Genomic DNA, 20,194 nt, shown 5'->3' with positions numbered 1-20,194 from the left:
CCCGCCGGGATCACTTGTTCTGCTGTGGTCGCCGTCACGCCGCGTGGGACTTTCTGAAAAACTTCTCTTTCCCTATTCTCGTCCTTACCGTGTCATCCGACAAGTCACCGATGTCACGTACGAAATAACACCGGCCATTCCTTCGCCAACTTCCCACCGTTCAACAACGGACGTTGTTCACGTAGCCCGCCTCAAGCCGTACCATGGTCCGCGACCCGCGTCGCTATAATTAGCACCGAGACGGCGCTTTCCGCCGCGGGGGCTATGCTATGATACGTGCATAGCCTATGCACCACAGTGGGACATGTGCCAGATACTACCCGAAAGAAGATGACGGTAGCGCATGACGACTCGAAAAACGAGCCAGATGTCGAAGTACAAGAGGATCTTGCGCCTGGCGTGCGGGGTGCTCTCGCGATTGCAAATACACTGTGCGGATACCTCTTGTACCGCTTGGCTACACGTCTTCCTTCACGTCACCGTAACAATATTATTGACAGTGCCTTTCTTGTTTCAAACGTACAAGCGTGATGAAATTTCTTTTGTTATTAGGAGTTCGAAGTGCCAAGATTTGTATAAAACTACCTTCTGGGTAGAACTTTGTGTAACCGCTCGCAAGATAGCGCTCAAAGTCTGATTGAAGATCAAGTGGCTTCACCAATTAGCTTGTGCAATAATAGTGCTACTTGAGCTGTCGAATATTACCTCCGGTTAAAAAAGCTATTTTTGTCGGCGAGAGAAGTATAAGCCTTTGTGTCTAAAAAGTATGGTCATTCTTGCAAGGAAGAACTACTACTTAATAAATCAACAAAAAATCACGCCAAGGTGGCATTTTCCATTTTCAAGTATTGAGTGTTTTTTGATGCCTGCTTCTTTAGGACCTTCCGCACAGAGATATGGAGTGCTCCAGACAACGCTGATATTCCATGTTTCCAGTTTCTATAAGTGCATTTTATATCATTCTGCAAGGGGAAACGTTTTATAAAACCTTTTGGCGAAGTACAATAAAACATTGTGAAGAGAGCAAGGCTGCCTACAAAACTTCGCTTTGTGCCAGTCCGGTGTTAAACAAAATGCGGAAACTTCTTTGGGAAGCGCTAACATTAAAAATTTGTAAAACAAAGCGATGAGCCTGGTCAGTTTGGTGTAACAAAATAGCTGTTTATTTAGACGAACTTCACGTTTTCACGTGCCTCGGGGCAAATTGCAGCGAGATACGTCGTCGAACCACTCCAGGCATACAAAATTATTGCAGCAATCCTGGTCAACATGACACTGTAAAACAACCACATCAAACATAAAAAAACTCCGATTACAAGCATAAAAATGTTCAGAATAAAAATTGACGTTATAAAATTGCGATCATTTGAGTTTTTTTAATAGTTTGTAAACTGCAGGTTCCTGGAATATTCATAACTACCACTGTTCCTCAAATATAAAATATCTTAGTAAAACAGTATTCCATTAGTTGCACTAATGCTGCATGATTAAAAGTGCAGATTATCACAGATAAAAAAACCCTACATAAAACACAAAATAAAAGTGGAGTTTTTTTCGCGAAGTATTGTGGGTAAAGTGACCTAATATCGGTAATCAACTTAAACACTGGTAATTTAGGGCGTGTCAGGGTCACGCAATGTTGTACCTTTAAAACTTCCTGTTATTTCATAAGGCAAGCTCTCGACATTCAAAAAGAAAGATTAACTAATGTTCTTATATTGAAAACTAAACCTCAACTTATGTGGTTTTCGGCGTGTGGCCGAGGATGGAATACAGAGAATATCTTCAGTGGGAGAATAGTTTTCAAGTAACAAAAAAAAAACCTTTTTTGCATCACATTAGATTTGTTCCCAATTCTGGTTGAAACAATGCAATTGTAACAATGAAATTACCTAAAAACATCATAAATACAAACGAAACGCAAAATGGTTAAAAAACGTTTCTCGCACAATGTAGACCAAAAGAGCGACATCAAGAATGCTAAATGCCCACGTGACTGTTTACACTTTACAGTGACGCTTCCCGGCCCTAAATGCAGAGGTCAGAAATGACACCAACACGGCAGAAAATCCTGCCAGCGTTCGACAACCGAACACAACAGGGCTCCGTAATCGAACACTTCATCTCGGCATAGACTTTAGGCCTACTGATGTTCAGCCGGGCCGTGTCTTGTTTGCCAGCGTGACTAAGCTCAACCTTTGCGTTTCAGGCAAACGAAAGCAGACGATGGTAGGATAGAATTAGTGTGGTTTCTACAGCACTCTGGGCTTACCTTGCGCGTAATGCCTCATGGTTTAAGCAAGATTTTTCTAAGCGACATTGTTGACATTTTTTCTGTCATCACATTGTAGAGAACTCAAAGACGCCACCAAGCTATTCTTTTTTATATCTGAACTCAGCACTGTCGAGCCAAAAACAAACAATTTGCGGTTTTGCTACACCGTGGCAGCTAGAGTTCTCTGTAAACCTCAGCTTTACGCCAAACCTTCATGGTGAAGCACCAATACTCCCTGAGGATGGGGCCGGTCCTGCTCCAGAGAAACCTCACCACGTGTCTTCACCCGAGTGTGAAGCCATCCGAACACAATTTGAACACATGGAAGACGACTACAGCACAAACGCTTACATTGTGTCCTTTCTTCAGATAACAAGTAAACCGTTCCCCACATGTCTGTGCATGGTTGCAGGAGGGGTCAGCCCCCACGGAAGCCTGCAGCACAGGGTGCCAGCATAAAAGCTGTGTGACGCAAACTTAGCCCGCAGCGCAGGAAGCAATTGTGGGTCGCATCACGTGTAGATAGTGAACAAAGAAAGCATCAGAAGAGTGTGCTGAGCCTATTCCTATTGTGCTTGCTCCTTTCCCGGACTGCATCCCTCCAGGCTTGTGATACATGGTGGAAGTGGCATCTGTACACTGACGACGTGGTACTCTGGACCCATGGCCCCACCAAAGCCTACCACACTGTCGAGGATTGCCTCCAGGTGGCTCTGGGAGCAGTTGCACTCTTATTCGAAATGATGAGCTGCATCTCTCGGAGGCAAAAACGTAGGCCCCTGTGCTACACCCGAGAGCATCCGGGGCTCACCGGGAAACACAGCCCATCACACTCAACGGGCGGCCTCTTCCCTGGCGGCTGACCGTGACGTAATTGGAGCTGCTCATCGACTGCTGGCTTACATGGCTGCCAGCTGCTAAGGTCCTCTGAACACGTAGCGGAGGGGTGCTCCAAGGGTGCTGCAGCTTTAGGCTCGAGGCATTGGCTGCTCACACCAAGTGCCGCCCGGCGTGCTCCAGGGCGTGGCCTCCGTAGCTGCGCTGTGCGCGCTTAGACTCGCTTCCATGGACCTCGACGCTGGCAGGACCTGGAGATACACCAGCTCCAGGCCATCCGCCTCTGCCTGGAACCTCCTCTCCACGTCCCTGGTGGTGGGCAGTTAAAATGAGGCGGGCACCTGGCCCGTCGAGGTGTGGGCCTTGGAAACAGGGCTGTGCACATTCAGCGCCTGCTGATTCCACGCGACGGGCCTCCGATAATAAAGAGGTTCTGTAGCCGGCCCCACTAGCGCGTGGCAGCTGTGATCATTATTCTTTCTCAGATAATGAACGGCAACCTACCATTGTCCTTGATGAAGTTCATGACAGTTGCATCTTACCGGTACTCACATACGGGGCACAAACTTGGAAGCTCACTAAGAGGGTTCAACCTAAATTGAGAACGACTCATCGGGCGATAGAACGGGGGAATATAAATGTAAAATGAAGGGACAAGAAGATAGAGGAGTGAATCAGGGAACAAACGCGTGTTAAGGACATATTCGTAGAAATTAGGAAGAAGAAATGGACGAGGGCAGGGATGTAATGCGAAGGCAAGATTACCATTGGTCATTAAAGGAAACAGAGTGAATCTCTAGAGGAGGCAAGCGTTGGCAGGTGGCGACAGAAAGTTAGATGGCCGGATGACGTAAAAAAAAATTCCCCGCATTTCCCCGAGGGGAAGAATGGGAAAGTGCGAATGCACGAGTTGAATTTGCGCGGTTAGGTAATGTTCGCGAAAGAGAGATCACACACACACACACAACTACAAAGAAAGAAAGATGCATTTATTCACAGACACCTGTTTGTGTTGTCGTTGTACTTGATTACTAGAGCGGATCTCAGCTTCGAAATTTCGTGTCAGTACTCCTTTAAGCGGGTGCATTAGCTCTTCTCACGCCCGATTCCTGGCCAATTCCCCACTTGGGTATGTGCCATGTCAGCGGCCAGGCAGCGCGCGCCAATCTCCCACCGTTGCCAAGGAAGACGAGGAGATTCCTTGCCAATCCCCCACGTGGGTATGTGCCATGTCAGCGGCAAGGCAGCGCGCGCCCATCTCCTCCCGTTGCCAAGGAAGACGAGGAGCGCACGCACCCGCAGCTGTTGCTATGCCGACGGCGGCGGACGCTTCAGGTTCGCTGAAGAAGTGCATTCCGACTTAAAGTTCCCTACATAAATTGGTCTCAGTGAGCACAGGACCGGGGTAATTGGAGACTAATGGGAGAGGCATTTGCCCTGCAGTGGGCGTAGACATGCTGGTGGTAATGCTGATGATGATGGTCAACAAAAACACACGGACAAAGAACAGAGCAGACACGACAGGCGCTATCATTAGCGCCGGAGTTGATGATGATGTTGGAATGAAATTCAAAACAATTGGAGTACGCGTGTGTAAAGAATTGGTTCTGCACATTCGGTGGTATGCGCATTCCGGAGGAGTGATGTCATATCCGCGGCAGACGCACTAGCGCCGGCACATGCCTAGGTGTGCGGCTCCGTTGCGCAGCAGTCAAGACTGACACTGCGGTGGAGTCGCTTGATAGCCGTTTCGCGTAGCTCCTGGAGAGCCGTGCTGCGCATGCGTGAGGAGCAGTGACTGGACTGGACTGGATCGGAATGGATTGAATTTGGCTGCACTGGACAGAATTGCATTCAATTGGATTGGATTGAAAATCGTCTTAGTAGCAGCCCGTATGATGATCAGCTAATCCTAGACAACCATGAAACCGAAAAATAACTAGCTGAACCTCAGCTCACGCTATGTAATTCCTAGCAAAGACGAGCTAAGCCACTGCTATTTTTTTGTCCTCCCAACGCGCCACAATATACAACGTCCTTTTCTTAATGATAACACTTAATAGTGAATAAATAGGAATACAGAGAAATAATATAACGTGGTGTGTCATAGACCTTCCCTAAGTCGCTTTATTTGTAGACGTATGAAACTAGGGTTTGTGAACGAAATGTGGTCTGTGCCATAAGGGAATCATGTTTTCTCAAGTGACCGAGCGGCCAAATTACCACTAATGCACCGACAAACGTTTTACTGCGATAAAATAAAGGTAGACATAATACTCACTCTCTTGTATTCCCCTTTGCACTTTCGCTGTGCTTCAGCGCCAATGTCCTTGAGAGCAAGAAAAAAGATTCCGGCCAGCAACATTCTGAAAATCTGTTCAAAATCGCTACTTTGTTAGATGTATTCATAGGAACTTGTGGATTTCAAAACGCTTTGGTGCTACTAAAGTGAATACATGTATTCAAGCCCACCTTTCACTCATCCTTCAGAAAATCACTCGGAAAACACGACCTTTGTTTTTGTTTCGTACAATAGTCTTGGCATTGCTTGTTACTTGCGCTTTACATTAAACAAAAGTGGTACAGGAAAACAGGCAGATCAGTCAGTCCTTTTAATGAAAGGAGAATGCTCGGTGGTACAACAGTATAACCTCGCATGTGCAGTTGTCTACGCAACCGGTATACACAAAATATTACACGCGCAATTTCATTGCTTTCGTCACGTTTCACAAAAACGCAGCACTTTCAATGTCATTTCCAATAGACCTTATTGAGCGATCGCAGTGGTAGTGCTCAGTGTATACAAGTCTGAAATGTTTTATTGCTAATGTTTTAATAATGTTGACACTCAGCACTGCGCCTTTCAATTTTTTCTAGACTGTTACTGTTAGTACAATAACCAGAATCCGGAAATATCCAGAAAAATCCTGTTTTTTTTCTTAAAATATAAGAAATATTTTGTGAACTCTGGTTATCTTTCGACTACGATAGGAACAAGTCAACATTATTTCCGCCGAGCCTTATGACTTTCCTTAAACTTCCTACCAAAGTCAAGCATTTTTGGATATACTGCGAGTGAAATAATTTAAAACACTTCAATTATTCTGCGACATCTAGAAATTGTATTCAATTTTTCACCGTGATGTTCTGGATAAGGAATAAAATCATAATTTTGTGGGTCACTACTAGAGATAAATGCGTTTTGCAACCGTTCAAAATTTTGGTTTTAGGATCCATTTTCATACTTGTTTTCGCCGAACAAAGATACTTCACTGGAAAAAAAAGGTTTCGCGCTAGGCGCAAAATTTGAGCCCGGTCTTGGAGTGAAGCAAATACTGCATAAGGCTGCGGAAATCATTTTGGGCAAATTGAAACAATGAAAAGGCGGATTTCTTCTTAAGCAAAGTACCTTCATATTAGTTTTACTTGTATTGTGAACGGAGCTGAGTAGGGCTCTAACTTACTAATGTTACCGTAGAGAATCCATCGGACGTGCATTTATTGCGCAATTCGCGTGTGTGGTCATTGCGTGTTTAAGGCAATTGCAGTATACAAAGACAATTCTGCTTTTCTCAAAGAAACGTAACCATATCAATTTTTCGGCTCTATGTACCGTTTGATTTTTTATTCTTTTATGACACAATTTTATAACTAGTAGTTTTAAATTACCACCATGGTTGCAACAATGTATTTCGCAAAATCTAAACACAAATGCCGATATAATATGTTATCCGGAGCCGTATTGAAATGAGCCTCTTTGGAAAACAACTAATAAAAAACTACGTGTACTGAACTTGTATCACTCAGCAACAACAGGAGCTATTAGAAACGGTTTGCGTGTGATGCAGTTGCCTGTCGTAACAAAGTCATTACATCGCTTTATTGGGCAAAAGGAATGAAAGTTATACATCCGAGTGTTTTAGGAGAAAAAAGTAGTGCTATGATTATTTGTGATTTTAGCTAGTTAGAGATGATCCAAAACGTCTGTAAAATTTAAAAGTGGAAGGGCAAGAACACAATATTCTAGGTATACGTACGTAACGCAGACTCATTTTGTTCAATCAGAGCTGAAAGTGTAATATTTGTTATTTTACACATTGTACTATTATTTCAGTATTATTATTTTCTTACAAAGACAATGAACCGTTAGTTCTTTTTAAATATGATATTACCTACGCCAGCCATTTCACACTTCCTCTCAATGTTTAGAACTAAACTACTCGCAACATAATATTTCATCTTAAAAATTCTAGGATGAACACAAACAAATGCTTTTTTTAATTTGAAGCTAGAAATAACCTAGCTTCAAAAATGTCCTACTGGTATAGCACTTTTATAAATGGTGAGGAAACTATTCAACTCACAATAAAAAGGTTTCTTTACTATAAAAAGCTAAATATTACATATAAAATTACCTGTTTCTTCAAATACTCGGCACGATGATAGACACTACCACGACGGTAGACAAGCTACAGTGTCAACGTGGCCAGTGATCTTAACATGGGACTAGCTGGCAATATTTAATGTAATACAACAGTTGTAAGGTTGCACGATCCTCATTCAAATGAGACTCGAGAACAGCTGCAGCTTGTAAGATTCGAGGCTACACAAGGGGTATTGTGGGGTAAAACTAGGATATTTTTGATGCTTTGGTTTTTGCAGATTATTCTGAAAGACACGTATCGTCTTTGGAGCAAATTGTTTGAACGCGTGCGATAAAAGGTGCCGGCTTTGTACCAAAGCCTAAACAAAAATCTTATGCTACATTATGAAAACATGAATGGTGAAAAGGGCTATGTTAAAATTCTCTTCTGTACCCAGTACAAGTAAGAAAATGATGCGCAAAACGTAAGCCATCCAGATGTTGGACTAAAAACATGACTTGCGTGAAGTATATCGGTGCCCGTCACATTTACTTGGGTTCGAAATTCTCCTGAAACAAATGACGCTCGTTTGTGTTCCACTTGTGTGGCGTGAGACTACGGTTTCCGCGTTTGCAGACTTTTTCGGAAACAGAATGCTTATATCATATTTCAAAACACCCTTACTGGCTAGTTTGACAAGAAAACTAACGTTGGTGTCAGCGTGGGTGTGAAAGGGGGGAAAATGCTTTGTAGACAATGGGTCTTCGAAGCGTTCCACCAAGTGAGCAATGAAGTCGGCAGTAGGAACAGGTTTCCGGGCCCACAGGTCTAACCAGAGATGAAGTGAGGAAGCTGAAAAATACAAATGAAATCAGCAAAAGACCCCTTAGTAAAACGTTGTGTTATACTCAAGACTCGCAATAACCGTCGTTTAGAACGAGCAGTTGTACATGACTCTAGAAGGATGATTCATTGACGTAGAATTGGACTACGAGACAAAGCACCGCAATAAGGAAACGGTTGGAACCCTTTACGTAGGCATGCCTGAACAAGCGCGTATGCCTCCATTTAAGGGGGAGATATATCTTTGTGACAACAAAACTTTTACAAAATGCTTTACAATCTTCAGGCTTTCTTGAAATGCGCGTTAATTTTATCGTTTCCAACCTGTACGAGTTGCTGTAGGCGAAAGTGATTTTACAGCAAAGCAGTATATGTCTACCCCCCCCACCCCCCCCCCCCACCGTTTTAATTCCGGTGTCATCGATTTACTCGGCGCCGCTCTACGGCTCCCCCTCACCACCGCTGGCACCCCTTTAACAACTATTTCCCCCCTCGCCTCTAAAGATCCCTCTTCGCCAAGTTGCCCAGTCGTCGGCGAATGGTGGTATCCCGTTATCACAAGATTGCGAACAATAAATTGAAGCACGGATGGGCGTGAAGAATGCACTGACGAATTCTACACTCCTTAATATAAAATTTGCGCGCAGCGTGAGCTGCAGTCTTCTCGGTGCCGACGCATTTCTGCTGCGTTTCCGGAAGTGTTCACGTGATCAGCGAACGCACGGTGGCATGCGGTATAGTATGCTACTACGTCGCAGTGCACCGCCCCTAGCGGACAGCATGTTGCAAATCGTGTTTGAAAATCTCGCGGAAATTTCACGTGGTTCGGATTAGGCCCGCTCAAGGGAGCAGCGGGCATGTTGCCGCAAAAAATATTTTTGAACCTCCCGCACAAATGTTACGTGATTTGGATTAGCGGAGAAGGAAACAGCGTCTCTGGGAAAGTGTCAGGTGTAGGGCACTCCTTGCTGGCGACACAAGAAAAGTGTGGGGAGAAAGGCAGTGAGAGAGATGACGCTGTACCCACACGTGTCCTGCTTCACTTAAACTTAGCTAGACTTCTTTGGGTTTTTGCTCCGTTTGCTCGCGCGGTTATGCGACATAAACAAACGCCGCTCTCCGCGAAGCCCAGGTAACGGCTGCCAAGAGGCTGCCCCCAAACACCACCGAAACCCGCCGTCGTTGTTTCCAACAAATCCAATTCAAAAGTAGCTGCGAATTCCTCCTAGTTGAAGAGACGCTTCCCCAGTTGGAACGCCGGGTTGAGCCGATATTACGTTTTCTGCTTGGAAGGCCTTCCGAGCGACATCTTGGCCGACGTCTATCACGCCAGGTATTCGCTATCACGTGTTGCCGGTTTCTGAGCGCACGGTTTGCGGGTAAAAAACGGGGGCGTGCACGCACATCTAGGCTTCATGCCACTACAGATTTAATGGTGATGGGCTGATATTTAATTTCGAAATTACACGGTTCAATGCGTTTATTCGGCTGTCTTCCTCAATAGGATGGTTGGGGTGTGGGTCGCTGTGTTACACAAACATCTTACACTCACAGTATGATGCATACGAGCGGGAAGGAAAACGGGTCGCCACGTTTGTACACGAGAATAGAGCTGAAGGGCTTCCAGGTTTTCAGTCCTTATGGGACCGATGCATGCCGTTTCTTTGGAGGAAGAGCAAGATTCAAAGCGTTGGCGGGAACACAAGCGCGAATAGGGGTGAAAACACCGGAAAGCTGCTGGCAACGTCATTACCGCCTCAAGTTCAGCTCGTGGAGTAGCGGCGCATCCCTCCCGAATGGACAGCAAACTTCCCGCTGGGAATGCCGGCGTGAGCCATTATCACTTCTTCCGAGGGCTTCCGGGGGATATTTTCTAACGCGTGTCACTTCTAAGCCCGCGCACATGACGGGTCCGAGCTTATTCTTGCGCGGGTTTATAGTTGAGTATAGTAGGAGGAAGCAGAGTGGGCGTGCACACTCAGCTATAGGCTTCATGCACGTACTGATAGATGAAATGTCCGTTGTGATGGTGCGAGATTTAGAAGTGGACATTCAATGGCCCAGTGGGAGCTGTCCGGAGTCCTTAGTGGTAGGGGGAATTGGGTTTGTGTGTTGTACTGTGCACAGATTACCGATGCAAATCCCGTGTCGTGATCTATGGACCCACAAAAACGCCATGTCAAGCAGTTCGGTTGGCACAGCAGTGAATGTTGTCATTCTTTAAAGGTATTACGACAGTAACGGGAATAGTCTGAACCCGGGCTTACACAAACATTAAGATGTTTAAGACGCGGTAGGGACCGAACAAAGTTGGCGGCCGTCGGAGGTTCATTCAGCTAATTGGCTAGGATATATTCTCCACCACAAATTACGATATACGTTTTTTGTTTCGTGCGATCCGTCGACTGCAACCATGTTTGCAGGCGATTCTTTTTAACAGAGTTGAAAGGCACTACTTTTACGGTTCACGTTGCCCAACAAAATTTTTTTTATTCCCGAATAACATTTTTACTTGCATCAATCACGAGTATAGGTGTCTCAAATTGTGCAAACACTGGAATAAAAGCATTGATCGCCCCGTTTTATAAAAATTTTGTTTTTTTTTCGGATGAGGAAAATTGCGGTGCTGTAAAAAACACTGGTTTATAATCTGACGGTATTAGAATCCGGGTCTCCAAAGGAGCAGGTCAGTTTTACACGTCGACACGCTTCCAGCTGTTGTGCAAAGGTTGTTGTAGTTGCTGCGATTTTGTTTGTGGCTTATGTCCACTTGACCAAATTTGTAGGGTGTGGCTGCTTTGGAGGGGTAATGTGCCCGCCTTATAAAAATATACGGCAGGTTTGAACTAAAGGCAGGGGGATTGGACAAACAGCGATGTGGCTGCCCCACTTAGCTATCCTTGGTTCAACTAAGTGTGGGCTAGGTTATCTGGCCATCCTGGGTGAAGCTAAGTTGGAAGTTTGGTTACACATGGAGACTCCGCCAAGTTTCCTGCGTCATTATGCTTCGATCCTCGTTCATGGTTTATGCGTGGTGTCGTCGTTATCCCCGCAAGAAGCAATAAAAACTCGGTGTTTGAAGTAAGTAGCGAATTGAGTGGCCTGCCACGCGACCACAATTGTAACACAAAGGGCGACTGTTCATTCCATTCCGAGATAAATAAAACATTTAAAGTAATAGAAGGCAATTCTTTGTAAAGTCAAGCAAAAAATGAAGAACTGGCGCAGCACTCATTCGAGGCCAGAGGAAACAGAAAAAAAAATCACATTTATTTTTAAAGCACTATGGCTAGACCCGCAGCTATAGCGCTTTCAACTTCCCTTGTGTGATGCCGATTTGCCGAGCGACTTGGCTTCTTTGAGAAAACTTTACTCCAAGTTTACGTGGCGTCTGTGGCAAGGCTCCGCGAGCCTTTTCGTTGAGGTTCGCACTTGAAAAGGCACCGAAGTTGGTCGATTAATCACCTTCTAGTTTTCGTGCAGAAGTTCAACTGCCGATTTGTACAGCCTTCAAGATATAGCGTTTGGTAAATATGTCGTCGCACTGGCCGCGAGAGGTGGTAACCTCAAGGGGATTCAAGAACCAGTCGATACATTTCAGGCGAACGAAAACCATAGAATCATCCGCAAAGAAAGGCTGAAAAACAAACGTAAAACACTGCGGATGTCGTCAAGGCTATATCTGGCAGCGCAGAAAAAAAAAAGAGAAAATAGTAACAGAAAGCCTTCGCTTGTAGCGCATCGAAAAGGGGTTGGCACAAATTGCCAACATAGATCGCGACATGTTCCAACCTGTAGCCGTGGATTAGAACAAGGGGAATTATTGCACTTTACAGGAAACTCGACTTTTGTATTCGATTGAAACGCCGTGCAGACTTCACGTAGAATCAATGTGGGAAAAAGCTCGCTTTACAATAGAGTGAAAACCGTAAAATATACACGTTGCCACTTTCTTTGCATAAAGCTCTAAAAGCAGCGGAGGGGGCAGCGGATAAGCGCTTGCTCCAAAGTTTTAAACCCGTTCGGTGGCCACCGTTTGGCTTCTGTGGTCTTGCATGTAGGTACTAATAAGATGTTGATTTATGTATTGAGTCTGGGAATTTCAGTTTCTTGCATTTCGGCAATATTTGATCTTTGTTTCATCAACACTGCACCATTCTTCGCAACACACAATAGAGCCAGAAACCCCGCCATGCGTTCCCAAAGTCGTGATTCCACCAGTCGTATGAGGCTTTTCTGCGAAGCGTTTTTAAAGCCAAGCTTCTGGCGTTTGCAGTTGGCCTCCTACGGGTGGCGACACGCCTAACACCTCAGCGTGGCAAGGCAAAGCTACCGTGAAGCGGCTCCGGCGGCAAAAATAGCGTCATCGCTAGCTGATGTTTTCGTGCACCTGTTCTCGAACCCAACCACCACCTTAAACAGCATCGCTCTTCGAACAACAAAATCTTGATTTCGAAACGTAAATGCTTTATTCAATGGTTTCGGAATAGGGTACGCAAGCCATGACACCTCAACATAATAATCGGGTGACGTGACCCAATGAGCAAGGATTGAAAAAAGAAAGAGACGCAAACGCCATGTGTAATGATCAGAGGTCCAACTAGAATCTCGCGCCAGACGTACGACTCGCTCCGTTGCACGTTGTCAGCACTTGTATTTCCGGCACGTAAACAAGACCACAAACGAAAGACTAGCGAATCGTTCTCAGGACTTAGCACACCCACCCGGGCAGTTCGGCACAACACAAGTCTCTGGAGATTGTCCTCGCGGCGTCTCACCAAACCCCAGTCCCGGCTCGGATGTCAGCGTCGGTGACCGGCCGAGACTGCTGAGGGGGCGGAGTTCCTCGGGCCTACGCCGCGAGGCAAGCGGGCACCAGGACTGTTTGAGCGCACCTCCGGAGCAAGGACGAGAGGTACGCCGTGTCTTCTCGCCGGCCTGGAGGTCCAAGACGCAGGCCCGAACCACTGATTGAGCAGCCTCGTTTTCTTCCTCTCTCGTTCTCCCTTCGCGTGCCCCGTCTTCTTCCTTCTCGTCGTCGGTCCCTCCCGTCATTTATACTTTCCCGCGCTTTCCCAACAGTAAAATCCCACACTTTACCACAATCACCCCCCTTTTTAGAAAGTTGTGAACACAACTATTCCAAGTTGGCTTACAACATAATTGCACCCCAAATGTACAGGAGAAACTATACAAAAGACGCACAGCACACACGACATTCAACGGTCACGACGTAAGACGCGTATTCCTCGCCTCTATGCCCTGCTCATATAGTCGGCACCAACGTTTTCAGTGCCTTTGATATAATGTACGGTGAAAGCATACTCCTGAAGTGACAAGCTCCATCGCAAAACCCTGTTGTTGACATGTTTCGCGGACTGCAAGTACTGTAGAGGTTGATGATCGCATTCAACAATGAACGGTTTACCATAAAGGTAAATGTGAAATTTCCGGACTGCCCAGACCAGCGCTAAGCACTCGCGCTCGATAGTAGAATATCGCGCTTTTCGCGGGAGAAGGTTGCGGCTTGCGTAGGCAACTGGATGCAATGTATTATCCTCTCCCGCTTGTAGAAGCACAGCCCCGAGGCTTGCATTGGAGGCGTCTGTGCGCCATACGAACTCTTTGGTGTGATCTGGGGCTTGAAGAATGGGAGCTGATGCTAGCTTGTTTTTCAGGTCGTGGAAAGCCTTCTCCTGTTCTGGTCCCCAAGTGACGGTGTTCTTCTCGCCTTTCCGCGTAAGGTCCGTCAAGGGTTTAGCTAGCTCGGCGTAGTTGGGTATGAAGTTCCGGTAGTAGCCGGTTAACCCGAGGAACGATTGGACGGCCTTCTTGGTGACTGGTGTCTTGGCGTCCTTGATTTTGTCTAGGGTTTTCTCGAGAGGCTCTACTTTGGATTCCCCTATTTGATGGCCGAGGAACGAAACACGGTGCTCCCCGACTTCACACTTGGATGGTTTGATCGTGAGTTTGGCCGCTTCGACTCGTTGGAAAACTTGCTGTAGGGCTTCCAAGTGCTCGTCCCACGTGTCCGTGGCTTTAATTACATCATCAAAGTAGTGGTATACATGATTCAAGTTCCCCAGTACAGCCCTCATGAGACGTGCGAACACGGCTGGCGCAGTCTTGATACCGAAGGGCATATACTTAAAGTGATATAAACCAGATGAGCTGGAAAATGCCGTCATTTCGCGGCTTTCAGGGGCCATGGGGACCTGCCAGTACCCCTTTGTAAAATCAAACTTGGAGAAAAACTTCTTCGCCACCAGGGCCAGGAGAACGTCTATCCGTGGGATGGGTTCCCGGTCGCAGACAAGGAGCCGGTTGAGCTCGCGGAAGTCAATACAAAGCCTGATAGTGCCATCTGGTTTGCGTACAACCACGACAGGGGCATGGTTGGAAGATTTGGACTTTTCGATAATGCCAAGTCTCAACATTTCTTGTACCTCTTCCTCGACAGCCTCAACTAGTGCCAGTGGAATGGGGTACTGAGGTATGTGAACGGCCTTGGTGCTCGTAGATCTTAATGTGCACTCTACAAGGTCGGTCTTCCCAGGTAGATCAGAAAAAATGCTTTGGTAGGCCTGGAGCAGGGTGCGCACTTGCTTAGCATGGTTCGGGTCGAGGTCGCGAGAAATTTTGACGTCAGCGATGGACTGCGATGAGTGGAGGGAGGGGAACGGAATGTTGGTCTCGTCCTCCCCTTCGTCAGCGCTGGACTGAAAGTTTGTGGTGTTGAGAGCAGCTGCTACTGACGCTTGCTTAAAAGGTAAAGGTTGTCGTTCTTCGTACAGTTTGAGCATGTTGACATGAAACACCTTGGTCTTCCCACCTACGTCAATCATATAGTCGATGTCGTTTTTTGCTTCAACCACTTTGAATGCGCCTTTCCACTGCATAAGCAGCTTGTTCGAGTCGGTGGGTAGAAGAATTAGGACCTTATCGCCAACACGAAGTTTTCGCGGCCGGCATTTCCGGTCGTAGTATTTCTTCTGCCTCAGGTGGGCGTTTTCCAGTTTGTCGTGAGCAAGTTGGCAAGTTTCTTCCAGTCGCGTCCGGAGATCGACGAGGTACCCATATGTCGTCCGAACTTCATCGTCAATTTTTTCGTTCGTCCATAGCTCCCTGAGCACAGACAAAGGGCCTCTAACATGCCGGCCGTATATCATCTCGAACGGGGAAAACCCGAGGCTGGCTTGTGGGACCTCTCGGTAGGCGAAAAGAAGAGGCGCAATATAGCGGTCCCATGTTCGGGGCTTTTCGTGGCACATCCTCTTCAGCATTGTTTTCAGTGTGCCGTTGAACTTCTCAACGAGGCCATTCGCCATTGCGTGGTAAGGGGTAGTACGCAACAGCTTAATAGAGAGAAGGCGGCCGACCTCTTGCATTAGGTCGGACGTAAAACTTGCCCCCCGATCACTGAGCATTTCTTCCGGGATGCCTACCCGAGAAAATATCTCAAGTAGTGCCTCGGCGACATGCACAGCGTCAATAGCTGGCAGAGCAATGGCATCCGGATACCGGGTGGCAAAGTCAATAAGTGTGAGCACGTATCGGTCCCCTTTTCTGACGTTGGGGTGAAAGGCCCTATTAGGTCGACGGCAACACGGCGAAATGGTGTCCGAATCAGTGGCATGTTGCCCAAAGGAGCGATGCCAACCTTTCCCTTTGGCGTGGTCCGCTGGCAGGCGTCGCAGGACCTGACAAACCGCCGTACGTCAACGTGTAAATCAGGCCAGTAAAACTCCTGAAGAATTCTCTCAGTTGTGCGCCGTATTCCCTGGTGGCCAGCCATGATGGTCTCATGCGCGATTCGCAGTATGGGCTCGCGAAGCGGTTTCGGGACAACCACTTGACGGAACGTTCGACCTGTCGCCAGTTCGTATCGTCGGTACAGTATACCGTCTTCCTCCAGGAACCTATAGGAGTGTCCTTTCCCGGAAAAGAACGGCTTGCCGATCTTGCGGTAGCAGCGACGTAGTGTCCCATCTTTCTGTTGTTCCTGCGCTAGTTCGGCTCGCGACACCTGGGAGCCGCTAATCGATGGAACCTTCAAAGGTGTAACCTTGTTTTGGTTTTCCCTGGCTACTGCAGATATCAGCGCGGGAGTGTCAAGCGGTACGGTTTGGTTACCGGGGTTGGCACGTCCTTTGTTGGTGCTTGACGAGGGTTCCCAGCATGGGTCAGGATCGTGGGGTTCTCTCACGCCAGGTAGGTTCCCAATGACTAAATCGTATAGCGGGATTTCCATGCAGGATGCAGTGACTTCCCCAACAAAGAAGGGTGTGTCAACGTGAATGACGGCTTCCGGCAGTTGTTTCGCAGACCCGTCGAGAAGCAGAACTTCCTTCGTTTCTCCATTGAGTCTCTCATCTGCCACGAGTTCCCGTCTAACAATGACTGTGTTGCTTCCCGTGTCCCTGAGGACGCGTACTCGTTTCCCGAGTAAGCATCCTTCGACGACGGGTAGTCCATTCACTAAGAATCGAGGCGCCTTCCGGTCTGCTGAACTATGCAGGTCTGCGATCTCAAGGTCCTTAGTAGGGACCTTGAGACTACGAACATGATTGCGGGGCCGTGTGAGGGCACAAGCGGCTACATGTTCTTGGTCGGGTTGCTGGCACCTGCAGTCTTCAGCCCAATGCCCCGACTTGCCGCATTTCTTGCATTTGGGTGGGCCCCTTGAAGTGACCTGGCAGTCAGGTGCAGTGTGGCCGATGCGGTTGCATAGGTAGCATTTCAGCAGCTTCTTTTGGCCGTCCCTTCCGTCTCTTGCGGTCCTCCCTTCACTGTCATTCCCAAGGTTAGTGATGTTTTGGGCCTCCAGGAAGCGGTCGGCATGGTCCGCGAGAGAACTCAGCGTCTTGCAGTCTCGCTCCTTCAAGAACACAATGAGCTTGCCGTGGCAACATCGAAGAAACTGCTCGGAGACGATAAGGTCCCTGAGTCCTTCGAATGTTTTCGGCACACCTGACATCTCGATCCAATGGTCAAAATATCCTGAGAGCCGGGCAGCCAGCTGTCGTCCAGTCTCGCCGTCCATGGCTTGCGCTCCCCTGAACTTCTCCTGGTAGCCTTGGGCAGTGAAGCGGAAGCGCTGCAATAGAGCCTTTTTGACTGCGGGGTAATCCAGCGATTCTTCTGCTGTAAGACGGCCTATGACGGTCAAAGCTTCCCCAGAGAGGCACATGCTGATGGCCGTGGCCCATTTCTCTGGTGGCCATTCTTGTGCAGTAGCTACCCGCTCAAAGCGCTGTAGATATGCATGTAGGTCATCGCGGCGCCCGTCAAAGATGGGGAGAAGCTTCTGAGGATTGACCACGGCCCCAGGGGGTGTCGTGCCGACCGGTCTAACGCCGTCCTCGTGGGTCCCTGCAGTTGCCGGCGTTTCCCGAAGTCGGAGCTCCTGCAACAGAAGCTGTTTGCGCCTTTCGTCCGCGGCCTTCTGCCGTTCGTCCGCGGCCTTCTGTCGTTCGTCCGCGGCCTTCTGTCGTTCGTCCGCGGCCTTCTGTCGTTCGTCCTCCTCGCGGTTTGCTTCCCGCTGAGCGACTCGTTCAGCGCGCTGGTTGGCGCGTTCCTTCTCAACCCACTCGCGGAGCTCATGCCCAGATAGGCCGTACTGGACGCCTAGCACTGTCAGCTTCTCGAGGTCCATGGTGGTCTTTCTGTACGGTACGGAAGTCGTATCGGTCAGTATGCTAGCTGGATCCTGGCAGGCTCGCCACTTTTGTAATGATCAGAGGTCCAACTAGAATCTCGCGCCAGACGTACGACTCGCTCCGTTGCACGTTGTCAGCACTTGTATTTCCGGCACGTAAACAAGACCACAAACGAAAGACTAGCGAATCGTTCTCAGGACTTAGCACACCCACCCGGGCAGTTCGGCATAACACAAGTCTCTGGAGATTGTCCTCGCGGTGTCTCCCCAAACCCCAGTCCCGGCTCGGATGTCAGCGTCGGTGACCGGCCGAGACTGCTGAGGGGGCGGAGTTCCTCGGGCCTACGCCGCGAGGCAAGCGGGCACCAGGACTGTTTGAGCGCACCTCCGGAGCAAGGACGAGAGGTACGCCGTGTCTTCTCGCCGGCCTGGAGGTCCAAGACGCAGGCCCGAACCACTGATCGAGAAGCCTCGTTTTCTTCCTCTCTCGTTCTCCCTTCGCGTGCCCCGTCTTCTTCCTTCTCGTCGTCGGTCCCTCCCGTCATTTATACTTTCCCGCGCTTTCCCAACAGTAAAATCCCACACTTTACCACACCATGTAGCATAAATACATAGAGGCAATAAGAGTTTCCAGGCTTTTGCTTTAAAGCCAAATGCGCAGACGCGGGCAAGCATGTTCGTTAGCATCACACGTTTGTGGCAGGTACATCTAAAACACAAACACTGGAACAAAAAAGTTGTGACGCTCCCCACTAAAGCAGCGCTAACACAGTCTAGTGTTTTCCTCGTTATATGGAGGCATGTACTTTGGTCTGGCATTTTTTCACTCATTAAGTCGAACGTATTAAAAAGGGCTATGAAGGAGCCGTAGGAGTAGGAGTTAATATAGGAATGTAAGCGCAGACCGCTGCATGCGATCTCATTTTCCTTCCATTTAGGACGCCGATCTTGTCCCCTCTGTCGGAGGCAGCCACGACGAAGGGAGATCGTCTAACAGCGGGTTCTAGGTACCTTTTATTTTATATAAAAATTAGTTTCCATTTACCTGCTTTCCCGGTACAACAAAACCAACTGCCATTTGTGGATAATGCATAGATTTATTCCTAACAAAGAATACCTCTTTGTTGGGTGTGGTTAACTAGGATTTGCCGTCTCTTGTTTCACTCTTTGTAGACAGGTGTGTCAATTCAAGTGACGTCACATGGCTAATTGTTGTGGGTGTCGTTTACAGTTCGCGTTCGAACCACCTTCACAGGGAAGATTGGCAGAGATTTTGCTGAGGATTATCACATTAGCGTTTGTTTTAGATTAGGGCTTCTGGTTTCGTGCGGATAATACTCGAAATATTAGGTACCGCAGAGTTTGAAAAGAGTAAAAAATTTTCAATAGTGATGATTAAGTTACCTCAGGAATGTGCCGTTAATTGCTTGCGAAGCATGAGTGCATACCAAGTTTAACAACTGATCATGCTAGCCCTACTGTTCGCGTAGAAAAAGCAAAGGTCAACCAAGCGTCAATACGTATTAAAGAGCTTTTTTTGGGTGTTTTCCTCGCAATAAAAGGGGTGGCGGTGGTACTTCCATTACGTGGTGTGCACGGCGGGGTTTTATCTGATAACATATACCACGGTACGGCCGCAGATAGCCCACGCTGTTCCCGGAAATCGATTCGCGTGTGGTGCCAGCTTGCGACATAAGATAACGCTGGCGTTCCGGATCTGGCCAGGGGTGTTGCCCCGGGAAGGGACTTGGGTCTTATGGGACAGCCGCATTTCAAGCTTTGTCTTATGTATTCTTCGCTTATGGCAAATGTGGTTCCAGAAATGATAATAATGTGTGGGAGGTTCGTTTTGTTATTATTGTATTGTTATTATTATTGTTCAGTTGTTATTATTGTTATGTTATGTTATTATTATTGTTATTGTTATTATTGCTATGTTGTTATTGAACCTTATCGACACAAGTTCACTACACACAATCCTAACATTTTAGCTCATATGCAAAGCACAAAAGCACTCAACAAGGGCAAAATGCCAGGTTACCTGAACTGATTTTTTTAGGGAGATTGCTTGAGTTTACTCCATTTATATGTATTGGTGGAATGCACTCAATATTTTTTTTTTGCAAGTTCGCACTGTGCTATGGTAGGAAATAAAAAGGTTTTCGGGCTACCTAGCTGTGCTCACATAAAGTGAATAAGGAAGAAGTAAAGCTGATC

The 20,194-nt window shown here is 47.4% G+C and overlaps 1 protein-coding gene and 1 long non-coding RNA gene across 5 annotated transcripts; both read right to left on the bottom strand.

The window, feature by feature from the left end:
• Positions 1 to 1,141: 1,141 nt before the first annotated feature.
• Positions 1,142 to 7,616, bottom strand: LOC144142100 (uncharacterized). Of its 4 annotated transcripts, none has more exons than XR_013316834.1 (4): positions 7,528 to 7,616; positions 7,150 to 7,179; positions 5,394 to 5,486; positions 1,142 to 1,275 (listed from the first exon to the last, which is right to left on the bottom strand). It is a non-coding gene; the product is annotated as an uncharacterized LOC144142100 (long non-coding RNA). The 4 variants fall into 4 exon arrangements; XR_013316835.1 differs by lacking the exon at positions 1,142 to 1,275 and adding an exon at positions 1,297 to 3,421; XR_013316833.1 differs by having other exon boundaries at positions 5,394 to 7,179; positions 7,528 to 7,594.
• A 4,379-nt stretch (positions 7,617 to 11,995) lies between these two features.
• On the bottom strand, positions 11,996 to 17,974 carry LOC144143395 (uncharacterized). Its single transcript, XM_077675158.1, has 4 exons — positions 17,825 to 17,974; positions 16,944 to 17,725; positions 13,938 to 15,885; positions 11,996 to 12,001 (listed from the first exon to the last, which is right to left on the bottom strand). The coding sequence occupies exons 1-4, from the start codon at positions 17,972 to 17,974 to the stop codon at positions 11,996 to 11,998; spliced, it is 2,886 nt and encodes a 961-aa protein (XP_077531284.1).
• Between the last annotated feature and the right edge of the window lie 2,220 nt (positions 17,975 to 20,194).

Source organism: Haemaphysalis longicornis, unplaced genomic scaffold (genome assembly GCF_048455015.1).
Source record: "Haemaphysalis longicornis isolate Haplotype H1 unplaced genomic scaffold, Haemaphysalis longicornis Haplotype H1 scaffold_6, whole genome shotgun sequence".
NCBI lineage: Eukaryota > Metazoa > Arthropoda > Arachnida > Ixodida > Ixodidae > Haemaphysalis > Haemaphysalis longicornis.
The sequence above is the reverse complement of the archived record's forward strand: the minus strand, read 5'-3'. Positions and strand labels throughout refer to the sequence as shown.